Source organism: Bison bison, unplaced genomic scaffold (genome assembly GCF_000754665.1).
Source record: "Bison bison bison isolate TAMUID 2011002044 unplaced genomic scaffold, Bison_UMD1.0 scf7180017864518, whole genome shotgun sequence".
Classification (NCBI taxonomy): domain Eukaryota; kingdom Metazoa; phylum Chordata; class Mammalia; order Artiodactyla; family Bovidae; genus Bison; species Bison bison.
This window is the reverse complement of record NW_011495071.1, coordinates 7,948,086-7,964,375: the sequence shown is the minus strand read 5'-3', so window position 1 is coordinate 7,964,375 and position 16,290 is coordinate 7,948,086. Positions and strand designations below refer to the sequence as shown.

Sequence of the window (16,290 nt, the reverse complement as noted above, 5' to 3'; positions counted from 1 at the left end):
TTGTAATCAGGTCATGGCCCATGGCCCTCCCACCTCAGCCAAAGCCAAAAGAAAGTTCAACCATGTGCAGCAATAAACTTGACATGTTTATTAATTAAACTATCACTTAAATAAAAAAAAGTGCATAGAAAATAAACATGTTTAAAAACTCCTTTTTTTTTTACAACTATGTACACTTTTTACTTTTACATTCAGTCTTTCGTAGACAGCTTTCAGCATTATTATTTTTTGAACTATTAAAGTATTTTCCTTCTTCCCTGTCACAGGGAGTTAACACTGATGGACTTTAGACACATTTTTTTCCTTTTTTTTTTTTTTGTTTTTCTCTAACCAGAAGCTTGGAAGAACACAAGGGAAAAAAAAAACAAACCGAAAGATCTGTTATACATGATAAAGTTGTCAAGAAATGTCTTATTCCTAGAAAAGAAGCTTGTCATCTGTTGAGCTTTTGAAACAATTATTCAACTACCTGTATTTACTAAAGAGACTGTTAAAAGTTCAATAAAAGAAACACCACAAGTCTATTTTCTTGGTTGAAAGACAGAACTAGAGTACCTCGGAACAAGATACCAGGAAAGCACAGAACACAATTTTCCCCTAAATGCAGGTGGTAACCCCAACATTCATAACCAAAAATAGAGAAACAAGGAGTACAGGTACTGACTGGCAACATTCACAGGCAGAAAAAACCCAGGTGACACCATTTCTGCATTTCTCTCTGATCCCGGGGATGGACTGTTTTGCCATCCCCTTAGAGCTGGAGTCTCCTCCCATGTGGGGGATCAGAGGAGCGCCAGACTGACAATTTCCTGCCACTACTAGCAACTGTAACACAATCCTTATCTATAGTGTTAAGAGAATTAAAAGCCATGGACTGAACTAGGCTTTGTTACATGGTGCATTACTATATTAGTTCCTATATATATCATATTTATATTTATTTGAAAACCAAAACAAAAAAGTTGCAAGGTTTCAGAGTGTGAGACTTGACTGGTATTCATGATTCGGCACAAAACCATCTGCTCAATAACCTTGTATTGCTTTAAAATGAAGGAAACGAAACATAAAATTACACCCAGCCCTTTGCAATGACCCGCTTTTCCTTTAAAAAAAAAAAAAAAACAAACACCAAAAAACCCATAACTTGATTTCTATTAAAAAAAAAAAAATCCCAAATCAAACTTAACATCTGACAAGGTTTTGACCTTTAGTATTTTCAGATATTTGATTGAATGTCAGTCCTTTAGAAAGATACATTCATTAGAAGGTTTTTTTTTGTTGTTTTTTTGTTGTTGTTGTATTTTTTTTTTTTTTTAAATCAAGGGAGCTGCATGGTGCTCACAGCATTGGCCCGGGGGTTTGACAGAGGCAAGCGGGGTGGCAGAGTGGATCCCGGCAAAGGAGTCTGGTTGAAAACTTTTATATATATATATATATATATATATATAGCTGCCAGGGCTTCCCCCTTGATTCTGGTTATTGGTCTAAAAACAGGAGGGGCTGGGCTGGAGGTGGCGGACGGTAACGGGGAGCCAAAGGGACCAAGTTCCGGCCAAAAGGTCAGCGCCATGCAGCTCCTCTGGTTACACAGTTGTCACTGGCCACCAGGAAATGCAGCCACAACAGGTTCTAGCAGCAAAGCTGTAAGTGAGCTGGCTCTCTCACTGAGAACTGACCAGGTTTGCAGCTGTGACTCCTTAGGGATTTGGGGTGCCCCTTGGGGGATTCTTGGGAACAACCCACCACAGTTCCTCAGTCTGCACTTTTGTGCGGAGATTCCCTTGGTCACTTTCACAACAGACTCAGAGGTGTCTTGGAGATAGCTATGCCGGTTTTGTTTTGTTTTTTCCCGCCTTCTTTCCCTCTTGCAGGGAAAACCTTAGCTTAATCCCCAAGTTGCTGGCAGGTACGCTGAATTTTGGCAATGGACTCAAGGCTGAGATCTAGGAGGAACTCCTCATTTCTGTGGTTGACAGTTAGGGAGTGGAGAGGCAAGGCAAACCATCTGCAGCTGGCAGGAGAGGAAGCGGGGGCTCCTCCCCTGGCCTCAGGGTTTGGGGTTGGTAGAAAGAGATGAGGAGGGGGCTCACAGTACAGCACGGCCTAGCAGGGCAGTCACTAGGTCTACTGAGCTGAGTTTCCCCCACTCCCGACTGGCCTTTGGGTCTTCCTCAAGGTGAATTCATGACCCGTCAGTGCATTAATCATTTCAGTAACAAATGCAGCTTAAGGTTTTTTTTTTTCTTTAAAAAAAAAGAAAAAGAAAAAGGAATAAAAGGATATACAAAAAAACCTCACACAGTGCAATAATAAAGGAAACCAGACACCAGTGGAACCCCTTGGGCCACTGTATCTTGTTCACGGGCAAAAGGAGGAAGGGAGGTGAGGTCTGGGCAGACTGCTTTGCCCCAGGCCCCTGCTGGCACTTCTCTGAGATGACAGGGAGTCTCTGCCATCCTGGCCACAGTGCTGGGTTCCCTGCACAACAGAGAAAACAGTGACAGTGTTCCAGCAGAGCCACCAAAGTTCTTAATTAAGGTCACGGAAGAACAGGGAGCCCAGGGTGGAAGGCACAGCAGAGCCGTGAGTCCCGGGGCAGAGAGCGCTGGGCTGAGTCGTATTGCTTTGCTAGACTTCCTTCTGGAGGAATGGGCTTCTTGTGGTGAGAAGAGGTGCCCTGCCCTCCACTGGACTACGCTGCTCTGAAACCTCGTGGCTGACAGAGGCCGAGGAGCATCTGCATTATCGTGAGTGGTCAGACTGTGCTTCAGTTTCAACGAGCTGCCCCAAAAGAGGGCATGGGGGGGACCCAGGGGGTCTTTGCAGGCGTGAGGACTTGGTGGGCAGAGAGAGAGGGACGAGGTGACCTACGAGGCAGATGGTGATGGAAAACATCAGGTTGCCATTCAGCTTGGTTGCTAACTCTGAAGGAGGAAAGACAGGAAGTGCTGGCGCTCACCTCTCAGCACTGGGCTGTGCCAGGAAGGAGGGAGAGAGGCAGGCAAGAGGAGAAGGAACTGCTGTGTCGAGATCCTACCGCAGCCATTCAGGAGCTTTGACTGGAGAAGGAGGGGAGTGGCCCGATGGAGCTGGGGGCACCTTCCTTTTCCACTTATTGTCAAAGAGCAAACCCAGGAAACGTTTATGTCAACAGGGCACAAACAAGCTACACATTAAACAACGAAAAGGACACCTTCCAGGGGGAAGTTGGGCAGGAAAAACCAGACTTTGTGTGTACAGCTGAATATTTTCTCTAACTTCATCCTATGAAAATAAAAAATTATTAAAAACCGATCTTCTTTTAAATTAGGATAATACCGCGGTTTAAAAAATAGCCTTGTCATAAGTGCTTCTCCCTATGAAGTGCTTCTCATAGAAAAATATACAAAATATATTTACATTTATAAAACCTTAAATAGTAAACTGTAAACAGAACCGAGTAAAATCCAATGACTTAATTTAACAGGTTCAGGAACCGTCTTGGGGAAGAGAAGAGAAGAAACATTTGATGCTGTTTTGACCACATCCTAAGGAGTAATCAGGGCAGTAGTGTCATTTCATTTCATTTGCTTTAGCCACAGATTTTGCACAGGTGGCAGAGGTCCCTCGATACAAGGTGGTCTAGTCCCCAAGTTTTGGGCCTTGAAATCTGATTAGTGTTCTGCCTTCAACTGGACACTGACCATTTAAAAATTAAGTCTTCCTATGTCTTAACAAGGGGAAAATAAAGTTACCATGTCCTAGGAATGGGACCCAGGGGTCATCCTGGTTGTGAAACTCTGACTGTTGCATGATTCAAATCCTATTTAAATAATCTTCTTCTTCTACATATATTTCTTTAAAACTCTCAGTGGAGCTTTATGAAAACATCTCCAAATTCTGTCTGGTTACGGCCAATGGCTCCTGTCCACTTTCCCACTGGGAGTGCTTACAGGCTCAGGGAACGTCTTGTAGGCACATCCTATGCCCAACAGGGAGTGTTCTTACACAGGGAGTCACTCTCCCCTACCACCCAGAGAGAACGGGAAAGCGGTGGGATGCAGAATGGGGAAACGAGAAAGTGGAGTGAAGAGAAGGAATGAGAGGGAAGCCGCTCCTATTGTCTAGGAAGGTGACTGACTGAGATAAGGCTCATGGGGGTAACACTCCCACTTAAAGCCCACAGGCTCAATGTTTGGTAATGAATTGGCACAACCCCAAGACAGCTTTTGACACCAAAGGTGCTAAGAATCCTGTCTCCCAACCAGAAGGGAACTCTCAACTGGGAGGATAGTAGGGAAAACCACCAGACCGTCTCTCTTTGTTCAACACATGGCTACAGGCTGGGCCGGGCTGGCAAACTGTCAGGTCTCCAACCAACCCTGCACCAGGGCTGTGCCTGACCCCTCGCTTACAGTGCTTGGGAAACGCCAAGACGAGGATGGCAACTTCTGAGGAGGTGCTCAGGCCAATCTCCCTACACAACTAACTCTCTACAGGCTCCTTCCAGGCAAGTCTGCTAGGGACCCCTTCCCCACTTTTTAACGGCACACAATCAGAGGGGCCCCAGTAGAAAGCCGATTGCGGATCTTTTCTTCTAGACCTCATCTCTCTCCAGGACTATGATCACATGTAGAATGTGAATATGGGACCCAAGGGAGCCCAGCCGTCACAGAGGCCCCTCAACTGTGCCCGCTCAATCCTGGAATACCTGGCTGCTGGCAAAGGCCTTCGGCATCACTGTGGAGGCCCTGGGTCCTAGTACTCCGACACTGGGGAGAAGAGCAGCTTTAGTTTAGGAACTTCCGGCATTTCTTGGCACCACAGTTGCAGGGGAGCTTGTTGCTGGCGTCCTCAATGGGGAATTTATAGTCGTAAGTGAGTTCCTCCCCTCGGTAGATCTTGCGCATGGCGAAGATGACAATGTGCTTCTGCCCGTCGATGTTGATGACCCGAGAGTAGCAGTTGGGCTCACATGAGTGGTTGATGAAGCGGGCGGCGTTCCCGTGCATGGTGGCGTCCACCACCTCAGAGTCATCGATCCGGAACATGTAGCAGCCGATGCCCTGCAGGAAGGAGGACAGAGAAGAGCCTGGCTCAGGCTGGACAACACAGAACCGTTTTCTGATGTGATCTTAGCCACTGACGAACAAAGTTCCTTCTGGTAAAATTTCTGGATTTCTTGCATCTTTCAGGATGCTTCCATGAGAAATTCCTAGATTATGGGCACTGGACCACAGGTTTATTAACGTCTCCACAAGAGAAACCTGTGGCAGGAGAAACCTACAGCTTGTGTCACAATGTGCTTTCGATCCTGGGATCCATTCAGACAAATCTTCAAAGAGTATCTTTGTGTGCTAATCCCTACAGTGGACTGGGCCCACCACAAATTCAGAGATGTTAAAATGTAATAAAAACCAGTGTCTAATTAATAAAATATACTAATTTCTCTGGGATCTAGGGACCATCTTTGTAGGTGATGGCCCCTTCTAAAACGAAAGAACTGGAGAGTACAAGTGTGGGACTCACCTTGCTGTCATAGTACTTCTCTCGCTTGTCAGTCTGGATGGAACGGATGACGTTGCCAGCATACTCAATCACCATCTCACCTGCATCAATGTTTCTCTTACAAAAAAGACCCCGGCCGTGGATGGGAGACCTAGGACATAAAGATGGAAAAGACATCAGCTGCCGATTCTGCAAATAAGGTTAAATGTGTGAATACATGAATAAAATCTTCAGGTCTATGAAGAGATTTATTGGTCTCTATTTCTATTGGTTCTATTTAATAGAATCTATCGGCCTCCATTTCTCCAGGAGAGACAGATACTTAGGAAAGAAAAACTGGACCCACCTGATCTGAGTGAATATACTAATCATTCTAACAAATGGCCAAGGATTAAAGATTTCTCCATTCCGTAACCCACTAGAAGTAGCAGTACATTAATGCCCACTGTGTTAAATTCCTTGTTCAACATAAGGAGCTCCAGGATCCCAGGACATCAGGTTCAATTAGCAATACTGACAGAAACCTCACTTGCTGAATGAAGGAGGTGACTTCAGCATTTGGTCCACTTTGATTTTGGAAAACTTCATTAGTTTTCTAGAATTCTTTCTATAATTTTCGCCATACCTGTAGACACCAACTGCCTCCTTAGAAGTCTTTTTTAAGTGCCGGAAACGCATGGGCATTGGTAGATCCATACTAGTTGCCCTCCTAAAGAAAGAAGGCTCGTTATTAATAAATTCTCTTTAGGAAATCATCAGTTTTGAGTCTTGGATCGAACAGTCCTAGACCATATGACTACACTGTGTGTTCAATGCTAAATGTAACAACTGCCTTATAAAAATGTATCATTGCTTAGTTGCTAAGTCATGTCCCACTCTTTTGTGATCTCATGGACTGTAGCCCGCCAGGCTCCTCTGTCCATGGGATTTCCCAGGCAAGAATACTGGAGTGGGGTGCCATTTTCCTATTCCAGGGGATCCTTCTGACCCAGGGATCAAACCCGAGGCTCCTGAATTGGCAGATGGATTCTTTACTACTGAGCCATGAGGGAAGCCCACCATATAAAATTATGCCTATACTATGTTATATATGAAGTCTACGGTGGTACGCCCAAAGCTGACAGAGTATACCACAGTTGAATAAAATATACATCTTTTAGTTATTTGAGTTTCTCCTCTGTTAACATATTCCTCTCTCTTTGCTAGTCAGTTACTGCTACTTCAACACAAACTATATTGCTCTTCTTAAATATTATTTGGGATATTCTGATCCAAGCAAAACTGGAAAGAGGGAAGCAAAGAGTATTTCTTTTTTATTTTTTAATATAGTTGATTTACAATGCTGTATTAATTTCTGGTGTATAGCAAAGTGATTTTACTTTATATTCTTTTACATATTCTTTTCCTTTATGGTTTATTACAGGATTGAATATGGTTCCCTGTGCTATATGGTAGGACCTTACTGTTTACCTATTTATATATAGATATATAGTAGTAGTAGTTTGGATCTGCTAATCCCAGACTCCTAATTTATCCCTACCCTCTTTGGAAAATCCCATAGACAGAGGAGCCTGGTAGGCTGCAGTCCATGGGGTCGCTAAGAGTCAGATAAGACTGAGTGACTTCACTTTCACTTTTCACTTTCATGCACTGGAGCAGGAAATGGCAACCGACTCCAGCGTTCTTGCCTGGAGAATCCCAGGGACACGGGAGCCTGGTGGGAGGCCGTCTATGGGGTGGCACAGAGTTGGACACGACTGAAGCGACAGCAGCAGCAGCGGCTGCCTTTCCCTTTTGGTAACTGTAAGTTTGTTTTCCATGTCTGTAAGTCTGTTTCTGTTTAGTAAAATAAGTTCATTTGTATTGTCTTTTAGACCCCACGTAATATAAATGCTATCGTACGGTATCTGCCTCTTTCTCGCTTCACTGACTATAATCTCTAGGTCCATCCACATTGCTGCAAATGGTATCGTTTCACTCGCAAAGAGTATTTCTGGTGACCCCACTCCACTCCAGACTTACCGAGCTGACTTCAGCTGCACCTCCTCCTCTTCCTCGTCATTGGGGTTGTACTCAGGAGGCTGCCGGTGTTTAGAAGCCAGGAAGTTAAACATGTCAAAGGCTGACTTCCTGGAGCCAAAAGATTAAGATATGTTTAGAGAGACAGTTTAGTAGAGCCAGCGAAGGACAGTGTTAACAGGAAGTCTCAGAGGTTAAGTGGGAAAATACACCAGTAGACAATAAAATCAGGACCCCAAATTGCTTAAGGACAAGAACAGAACTTGCCTCAGGTGGACTTCAGCCCTGGCTGAGCCATGAGGGTTCAGTGGGGGCTCATTGGCCTCCTCTGGTTTGTGGAAACGGAATTTGTAATTCCTACAGTGCTTGGCACCAGACAGTTGCTCAATCAGGAATACAACAGCGTCATGGAGAATCCCCAGCATCCGCAAACCGTTCACACCTGTAGGATTGAAGGCACCAGGGTAGTGAGGAGCCCAGCCAACAGAAGCCACACACAACCACAGAAATGCCTAAGCTAGGGAACAACTCTGCCAGTGGCTGCTCAAGAGTGAATTATATAAAGACGAGCTAGAAATGAGCATTAGGTAGCCAAAATAATAATGTGGCTACAGATCCATATGGAAAACACTTGTGACAGAGAAAAAAGCATGCCATCAAATTCTGGACTATGTTCCTTTCTATGTTCCTATGTACATGGGAAATGCTGTGTTATTTCATTACATGGGCATAATGACCATGAATTATGAGATGAGGCAGGAATTACTAGCCTCATCTCAAGGAAAGTAAATCTAGATTCACACCTAAGGTAACCTAGCTAGTGTGACAGGATTTGAACCTTGGACTGTGTAACAAAAATGATTCCATTTTTGTTTATAGCTAATGGAGCACCTGAATTCTATAAGTTCATACACATACACACAGGCACCTCACTAAAATTTATAAGGAATGTTGGTAAACCCTAACACAGAACTCTCTTCCATGTTATTATGGTGAATGAATGGAGAAACACACAACAGCCACTTTGTTTTACTCTAAGTCTTAATTCATTAATGAGCACTTATTTCTTTTTATTTTATAAAAAACAACATTTATGTAAGTCTGCTGGCATAGATGGTCAAATGCTTTCTGAAATTATTGTCTTCCTCCATTAACAAATGGGACAGAGTAATAACTGCCATCCCTCTTTTTAACACTAGCAAATAGCTAATTAAGTAAACAGTATTATTTCATTTACAATGATTGGTTTTGGTATTATTAATAGATAACAAAATAATAATGGTATCTGTTGTAGACAAGATATATATTTCACAGGCCTAACTGTGCTAGAACACATGTAATTCCGATGGAATACATGTAATTCCAATGGACACATTGCTTAAATATAAAGCATATTTTTAGAGATGTAACCCTAGTGTAATTTTGGGGCCTTATGTTATGTCTCAAAGGATATCTGTGTTTAAATGTTAACAATTACTTCTAGGAGGTGGAACCTCATCCTACCTTTGAATTTGTTATTGTGGTAGTTAGTTTTTTCAACTTGTAAAATTTTACATCTTGGATAATTTTTCTAAAAAGGGAAAAATTATTATTAGATGCCTAATTTCCACTTAAGAGAATTTCTAAGGGATATAATTTGGTTTTAGAAGCAAGCAGAAAGTTAAGTCTCCAGATAAGCAACATTCTTATGATAAAATTATTGTTCTTTTTTTTTTCTTATATGATATTATACATGTTTTAATGCCATTCTCCCAAATCATCACCCCCCTCCCTCTCCCACAGAGTCCAAAAGACTGTTCCATACATCTGTGTCTCCTTTTCTGTCTTGCATACAGGGTTGTCGTTACCAAAATTTATTGTTCTGATTATAACTCAACCTATACAAGTATAAAACACAAGTTGACAATATAAGAGCTCAAGCCATAAAAGGCAATGACAAACATTTTAAATGTATGTATTTATTTATTGGGCTGCACCAGGTCGTAGTTACAGCACGTGGGATCTTCAGTCTTCACTGTGGCACGAGGGATTTTTAGTTGCAGCAGGCAAACTCTTGGCTGCAGCATGTGGTATCCAGTTTCTGACCAGGGATCAAAGCTGGACTCCCCGCACTGGGAGCACAGAGTCTTAGCCACTGAACTGCCAGGCGAGTACCACTTTTTTTCTCTAAAAACACTGATTTTCCCCAAGAATTTCTTCCTAGGAGTTTTAGATTCCTGTACATTCTGACAGAAAAAGCCATTAAAAAGATACTTATGGGTATTTTCACAAAATGCATTTTAAGGTTTAGTCTGAGTGTTTAGCTCTGCATTTACTAGAGGGCTTACAATGAGATTAGACATTGTGTCAATAACAGGAAAAGAAAGATGATTTATGCATGGTGCCTGGTCTCAAGGAGCCCTTGGCAGAGGGAGATATATTACGTATACAAACCTCGCAATGTGAAAGCAACCAGATAAATGTGTAGGATACAGGACACATGTGTAGGATACTGTGGGAACAACCTAGTCTCTCGTGGGCGATTCGCTTACTCATCCAACAAATATTTCCTGATCACCTGCTCTATCACCCACATTCGTTCTATCCACTGTGGCAGAAAGAATCTTGGGAAAACAAAGGTGAACATAACTGGAAGGTACCTGAGACTGGAAGGTCTCAGTTTTAATGTCACCTCAAGAGACACCTTTCCTGACCACTCGATCTAGAAAAGACTCCCTGCCACCAAGTACCTACCCTTGTGTCAGAGTCTTTCGTCACTCCATTTTATCTTCTTCAGAGCGCTGACAGCTGCCTCTAGAATATAAGCGTGTGGGGACAAGGACCAGGCAGTAGCCTGGGAGATGGAGACTGATGGACAGGCTCTGGACTATGGAACACAGAGATCAGTGTGGTTCACTCCCAGCATCTGCTACTTTGTTTTCTATGTCTGTGTTTGCTAAGTTGCTTTAGTCATGTCCGACCCTTTGTGACCTTATGGACTGTAGCCTGCCAGGCTCCTCTGTCCATGGGATTCTCTAGGCAAGAATACTGGAGTGGGTTGCCATGCCCTACTCCAGGGGGTCTTCCCAATCCAGCATTTCCTGCAATAGCAGGTGGGTGCTTTACCACTAGCGTCACCTGGGAAGCTCTGTGTCTGTGGGTCTATTTCTATTTTGAAGATAAGTTCATTTGTATCACTTTTTTTTTTTTTTTTTAGATTCCACATGGTGGCACTACTAATAAAGAACTGGCCTGAAATGCAGGACACCTAAGAGATGTGGGTTCGATCCCTGAGTTGGGAAGATCCCCTGAAGAAGGAAATGGCAACCCACTCTGGTGTTCTTGCTGGATCCCATGGACAGATGAGCCTGGTGGGCTACAGTCCATGGGGCTGCAAAGTGTCAGACACGGCTAAGAAACTTCTTCACATGTTCACAGCACATTCATAAGTGATATCATATATTTGTTTTTCTCTGTCCTCTCTTCCCTCTTTAAACAAAAATATTATAAAGAAAATTCCTCTAGGTACTCATTCATTTTCCTTTCTAGGACCAATTTGAAAAGAGATTGTTAGAGAGGTGGCTAGATACAGAACAGCCAGAGTGAATGGAAGGTTTTCTTCCACCCTAGATTAATTAAAATCTGTAATTGTGCTTGAAACTGTGTGATATATTTTTATACTGCCTAAATTTAATTTGAAATCTAATACCAATGAATCTATTTCAACTTTAAAAAGAAAGTGTAACAAAAACACAGTGAGACATCATTTCATACTCACTAAGATGTCTATGATCAAAAAGACAGACACTAACAAGTGTTGACAAGGATATGGATATTGGAATCACTGTATATTGCTGGTGGAAATGTAGAATGGTGATGCCACACTGGAAAACCAATTTGGCAGTTCCCCATAAAGCTAAGTACAGAGTCACCACAGACCCAGCTGTTCCACTCCCAGGAGCAGAATCTTACATGTATCATCAATATTTAGTTCAGAGTGACCCTGGGAAGAGGCCATATAAAAAATTTTAATTATAGTTCACCCAATGACCACCACAGTTGGACAGAGCAGAATCTATGAACCATATTTTGTTGCCCCCAAAATATCTCCCTCACCGATCTAAAAAACAAAAAAGACGCTATCCCCAAAGTAAAAAAGAAGGCAGCCCACAGAATGAAAGAAAATATTTGCAAATTACATATCTGATAAGGAATTATTATCCTTAATATACAGAACTTATGAAACTCAACAACAAACAAAAAAACACCTTACGAAGAAACAAAGGACTTGAATAAACATTTCTCTAAAGAAGATATATAGATGGCTGATAAGCAAAAGAAAAGATGCTCAACATCTCAAGTGATTAGGGAAATGTACAGAAAACAACAAGTATTGGTGAGGACGTGGAAAAATTGGAACTTTTGTGTATCACTGGTGGGAATGTAAAATGATACAGACACTGTAGAAAAGAGTTTGGCAGTTTTTCATAAAATTAAAAATAGAATCACTGTAAGATCCAGCAATTCTACTTCTGGGTATATATCCAAGAGAACTGAAAGCAAAGTCTTGAAGAGATCACTGTACACACATGTTAATAGCAGAATTATTCAAATTATCAAAAACTGGGAAGCAATCTGAGTGCCCACTGATGGATCAATTGATAAAGTAAATGTAATATACATTAAATGGAATAATATTCAGCCTGAAAAAAGAAGTTCTGCAACATGCAAGGATGCACCTGGAGGACATTATGCTGAGTGTACTAAGCCAGGCACAAGAGGACACTCACATGAGGTGCTTCAAATAGTTAAAATCACAAAGATGGAAAGAAAGAATAATGGTGGGTACCAGAAGTTGTAGGAAGGGGAGAATAGGGAGTCAATGGTTAATGGATATAGAGTTTCAGTTTTACAAGATGAAAAGTTACATGGACTTCCCTAGTGGCTCAGTGGTTTAACGAATCCGCTGGCCAATGCAGGGGACACGGGTTCAATCTCTGGTTTGAAAGAATTCCACACGCTGCAGGGCAGCTAAGCCCATGCGCCACCACTAGTGAAGCCGTGCGCCCTAGAGCTTGCTCCACAAGAGAAGCCACCACGATGAGAAGCCCGTGCACCGCACCCAGAGAGGAGCCCCCACTCGCCACTAGAGAAAGCCCACACACAGCTACGAAGATCTGGTGCGGCCAAAACCATAAATAAACAAATAAGATGAAGAAAAGTTAGAGAGATGGATGGTGGCAAGGGCTGCACAACAAGGTGGCTGTATTTAATCCACTGAAGTGTATACTTACAAATAATTTTAAAGTATTTCTAATTTAAAAATTTTGTTATGTGTATTTTACTACAATAAAAATTGTAAAAAAGGAATAAAATACTGAGGTGATGTTACAGTAGAGAAATCTTGAAAGAATTATATTAAACGAAAGCAGCCAGGCACAAGAGGCTATGACCTGTATGATTCATTTCTACAGGAAATGTATGAGTAGGTGCATCCAGAGACAGAGCAGAGGAGCGGCTGCCAGGGGCTGGGGCTGAGGCATGACTGCTAATGGGTATGGGGTTTCTTGTAGGGATGATGAAAATGTTCTGCAATTATACAGTAGTGATGGCTTGCACAGCTCTGTGAAAACACTAAAAGCCACTGATTTATATGCTTTAAATGGGTAAACTGTGTAGTATAAGGTTTATATCTCAATAAAGTGTGAAAAATGATTTTTTTTAAAAAAGGAGGATGATTTTTTTTTTGGGGGTAGAACCACCCCTGTAGCTTAGAGTTACAAGCTACCAGAGGATACTGAAACAGGCGGAAGATGACCTCTGTAGCATTACCTGCAAATGAGAGCTGCTTCAGGCGGGCGTTGGACCGAGCCTCCTGGACTTTGTCTGTCAGCGACTTCCAGGCATCTGTAAGGAGGTAAGATACTCGGTTTAAGTGTCGCTCTGCGATGGACCTGAAACTACCACAACACTGGTAGTTGATTATACTGCAATTAAAATAAGAAGTTGTTTTTGTTTTTTTAAGATATTCAGTCAAACATCTCAATACCAATGTAGTGAAAATATCCCCTGCTAAATCAGCTTTGTGTTGTTTTCTTAGTTTAAATCAGTTCACTGAATAAGAATGCTGGGAAGGTGTCCCACCCAGCAGGGCTCCTTTCTATTACAAAGGATGCAAAAGCAGTGAGGAGATGCCTGTCTTCTGAAAATGACCCCTGATCCCCAAGCACTCACTTCCCTAGAGGGTAGTTCAGGTCCCAAACCTGAATATGTGGTATGAACTCTGCTCCCTGTACCCCTAACCAACACAATAACAGCAGCAATGGTTAACCAGGACTGTGGGAAGATCACAACCTCTCAGCTCCTTATAATTAAGGGGTTTAACCAGAAAACCTTCACAATCCCTTCCACCTCTAACTTGAGTCTGTGATCTCTCTTCCCACGCTCTGCATGTAATACATCTTACATAGAACTTGCACTCTTATTTTTTTTTGTTCGCTTTACAGATCACTTTTTTTAGTCACCCAGGCCTGAATCTTCAGTCATCTTTGACTCATCTCTCTCTGCCCTCTACATCCAAGCAGTCATGAATGTGTCCGTTCTTCCCTCCTTTGCTTTCCTCTCCTTCCAGAAGTGGACTTTCTTACCTGACATCTCTACTGCAGCAATACTCTAACTAGGGGCCTCTTGCCTTCTGGTGTCTCCAGTCCACTCTGTCATATGCGGAGCTGCCCGCATAGATGGCGCTCCTACAGATGCAGTGCAGCCCCGGCTGACACAGCCTGCGCTGTCAGCCGACCTAACGTAACCCACGCACCTTCAATACTTTCTGCACATATCTGAAAGCCATCATCACTTGAAATTTCAAAAACAAGTCCTTTCTTGGGCTTTTTCTCAGCAATGCTTTCTTTCCGCTTCTGTTCTTGCTGGAGCCAAAGCATCAGTGGAGAGCTGAAATTACTTTCTTCCTCTTCTGCCGTTTTAGGTTCTGTGAGGGAGAAAATGGGGGCCAGAGTGGATGCCACAGCACACACATACTGAGTCCTTTACACACGTCATCTCTAAGCCTAACAACATTTCACAGCTGGCTTCATCATTCCCATTTACAGATAACACACCTGAGGCTCAAAGAAGCGGAGCAGCTTGCCTGAGGTTAGAGCTAGAAAATGACAAAAACAAGAATATACACACATATTTTTATGTGAAGTTATACTGTCTCTCTAGTGAGTTTCTATAATCACAATCTAACTGTTTTACACTAAGTAATTGCCTTCAATAGAGTCAAAGCTAAAAAATAACAATGGCTAACATGTGTGAGGAATGCTTCCAGGAATTTTCTAAATTAACTCAGATAAACCTCGGAACAATCCAGTGAGGCAGGTGTCATTATTATCTTAATTTTAAAGGTGAGAAAACTGAGATGGAGAGAGGTCAAGGAATCCAAGTTCGTACAGCGAATGTGGTAAAGCTGGGATTCCCACCTACATGGCTCCAGAGTCTGCACTCAGCCACCACCTCTCGTACTGCCCACTGACACAGAGATGTGTCAATCCCCTCCAGGAATCAGCAAATAAGCAGAATGTGACTACTGCCCAAACCTTATGCCTAAGCATTTTCTCTACCTGGTTTTCTTCCAGGAATCCCCTCAATGGAAAAGGGCAAAGACTTATATCCAGAGCTCTCTAGTCTTGAAGTAACTACTTGTTTATCAATGAAATGTATCAGGACAGATGAAGTGCTAAGGAGATGTATCTGGCTATATTATATAATAAGAGTGGTTCTTGGTTTTCACTAGTGACAAGTAAAGGCTGAGGGCAGCTCCTTGTGAGCTGTTTCAGCCACACTGCTGTTACAACAAGCAGGGCAGTTGAGTCTTTACAGTGTACGTCTTAGTCTGCTGTCCTTTGGTCAATGACCAAGTTTTTTAGAGTTTTAACTTCTTTTTCCTTTAATCTAGAAAATCAGTAGGTGGAGAAGGAGGTTTTTTTTTTAACATTTAGCTATTTATTTGGCTGTGCGGGGTCTTGGTTGTGACGTGCGGGATCTTTAGTTGTGGCCTGTGAGGTCTTAGCTGCGTCGTGTGGTATCTACAGAGTTCCCTGACTAGCGACTGAACCAGGGCCCCCTGCATTGAGAGCACGGAGTCTCAACCACTGGAGAAGTCCCAAGGTGATTCTTACAGTGCTTCTGGCTTTGAAATTCTGATTCTAACATGTTACCCACCCACATACCTGAATTTTCTGGTTCATGTGCTGGATTCTGTGTTGTCTGAATCTCAGGAAGAGCAGCCACTTGCCTACATGAAAAGAAAACCAAACAGGAGATGCAACGCCAGCGAGTTCTTCAATTCAAAGATAAAAACTGTCAACAACCTGCCATTCGGCTGTCAGTTACACCAGACATGAACCACAGGATGCTTTGTGTACAACCTGCCGAATGGATACACCACCACACTACTGTATGATACACAACATCAACTATCTTTTGAGAGATTCTTCCCCAAACACTGACATTAAGTTTCTGCTTTTGGAACTGTAGATTGTGTTCTTGAAATTCTTCTCATACCCTTAAGTGTCAGAAAAAAAAAAAAGACACTCGTTAGAAGTAGTTCTGGAGTTGCTTAAGTGAGCTAGCTGGTTTAATTAAAAACAAAATCAGGCTGCATGAGCCAGTAATCCACACCAATTTTCACTTTTTAAAATTAAATAAATTGTGTAAACAATCCAGATGGAGATCAACAGGAGACTAGTTAAATTACTGTAGTGTCTACACAATGGACCTGGAGACAGTCATTAAAAAATGAAG

At 42.5% G+C, this 16,290-nt stretch overlaps 1 protein-coding gene across 1 annotated transcript in view; it reads right to left on the bottom strand.

The window, feature by feature from the left end:
• Window positions 1-65: 65 nt before the first annotated feature.
• The window catches only part of KMT2A (lysine (K)-specific methyltransferase 2A), a gene marked incomplete at its 5' end in the record, with an annotated part of 77,783 nt that continues 61,558 nt past the window's right edge, over window positions 66-16,290 (bottom strand). Inside the window, 8 exons of the mRNA XM_010830646.1 lie at window positions 66-5,045; window positions 5,509-5,638; window positions 6,113-6,196; window positions 7,510-7,617; window positions 7,774-7,948; window positions 13,318-13,392; window positions 14,303-14,473; window positions 15,717-15,781. Of these exons, the coding sequence (XP_010828948.1) occupies window positions 4,770-5,045; window positions 5,509-5,638; window positions 6,113-6,196; window positions 7,510-7,617; window positions 7,774-7,948; window positions 13,318-13,392; window positions 14,303-14,473; window positions 15,717-15,781 (1,084 nt within the window). The remainder of the gene's footprint in view (window positions 5,046-5,508; window positions 5,639-6,112; window positions 6,197-7,509; window positions 7,618-7,773; window positions 7,949-13,317; window positions 13,393-14,302; window positions 14,474-15,716; window positions 15,782-16,290) is intronic.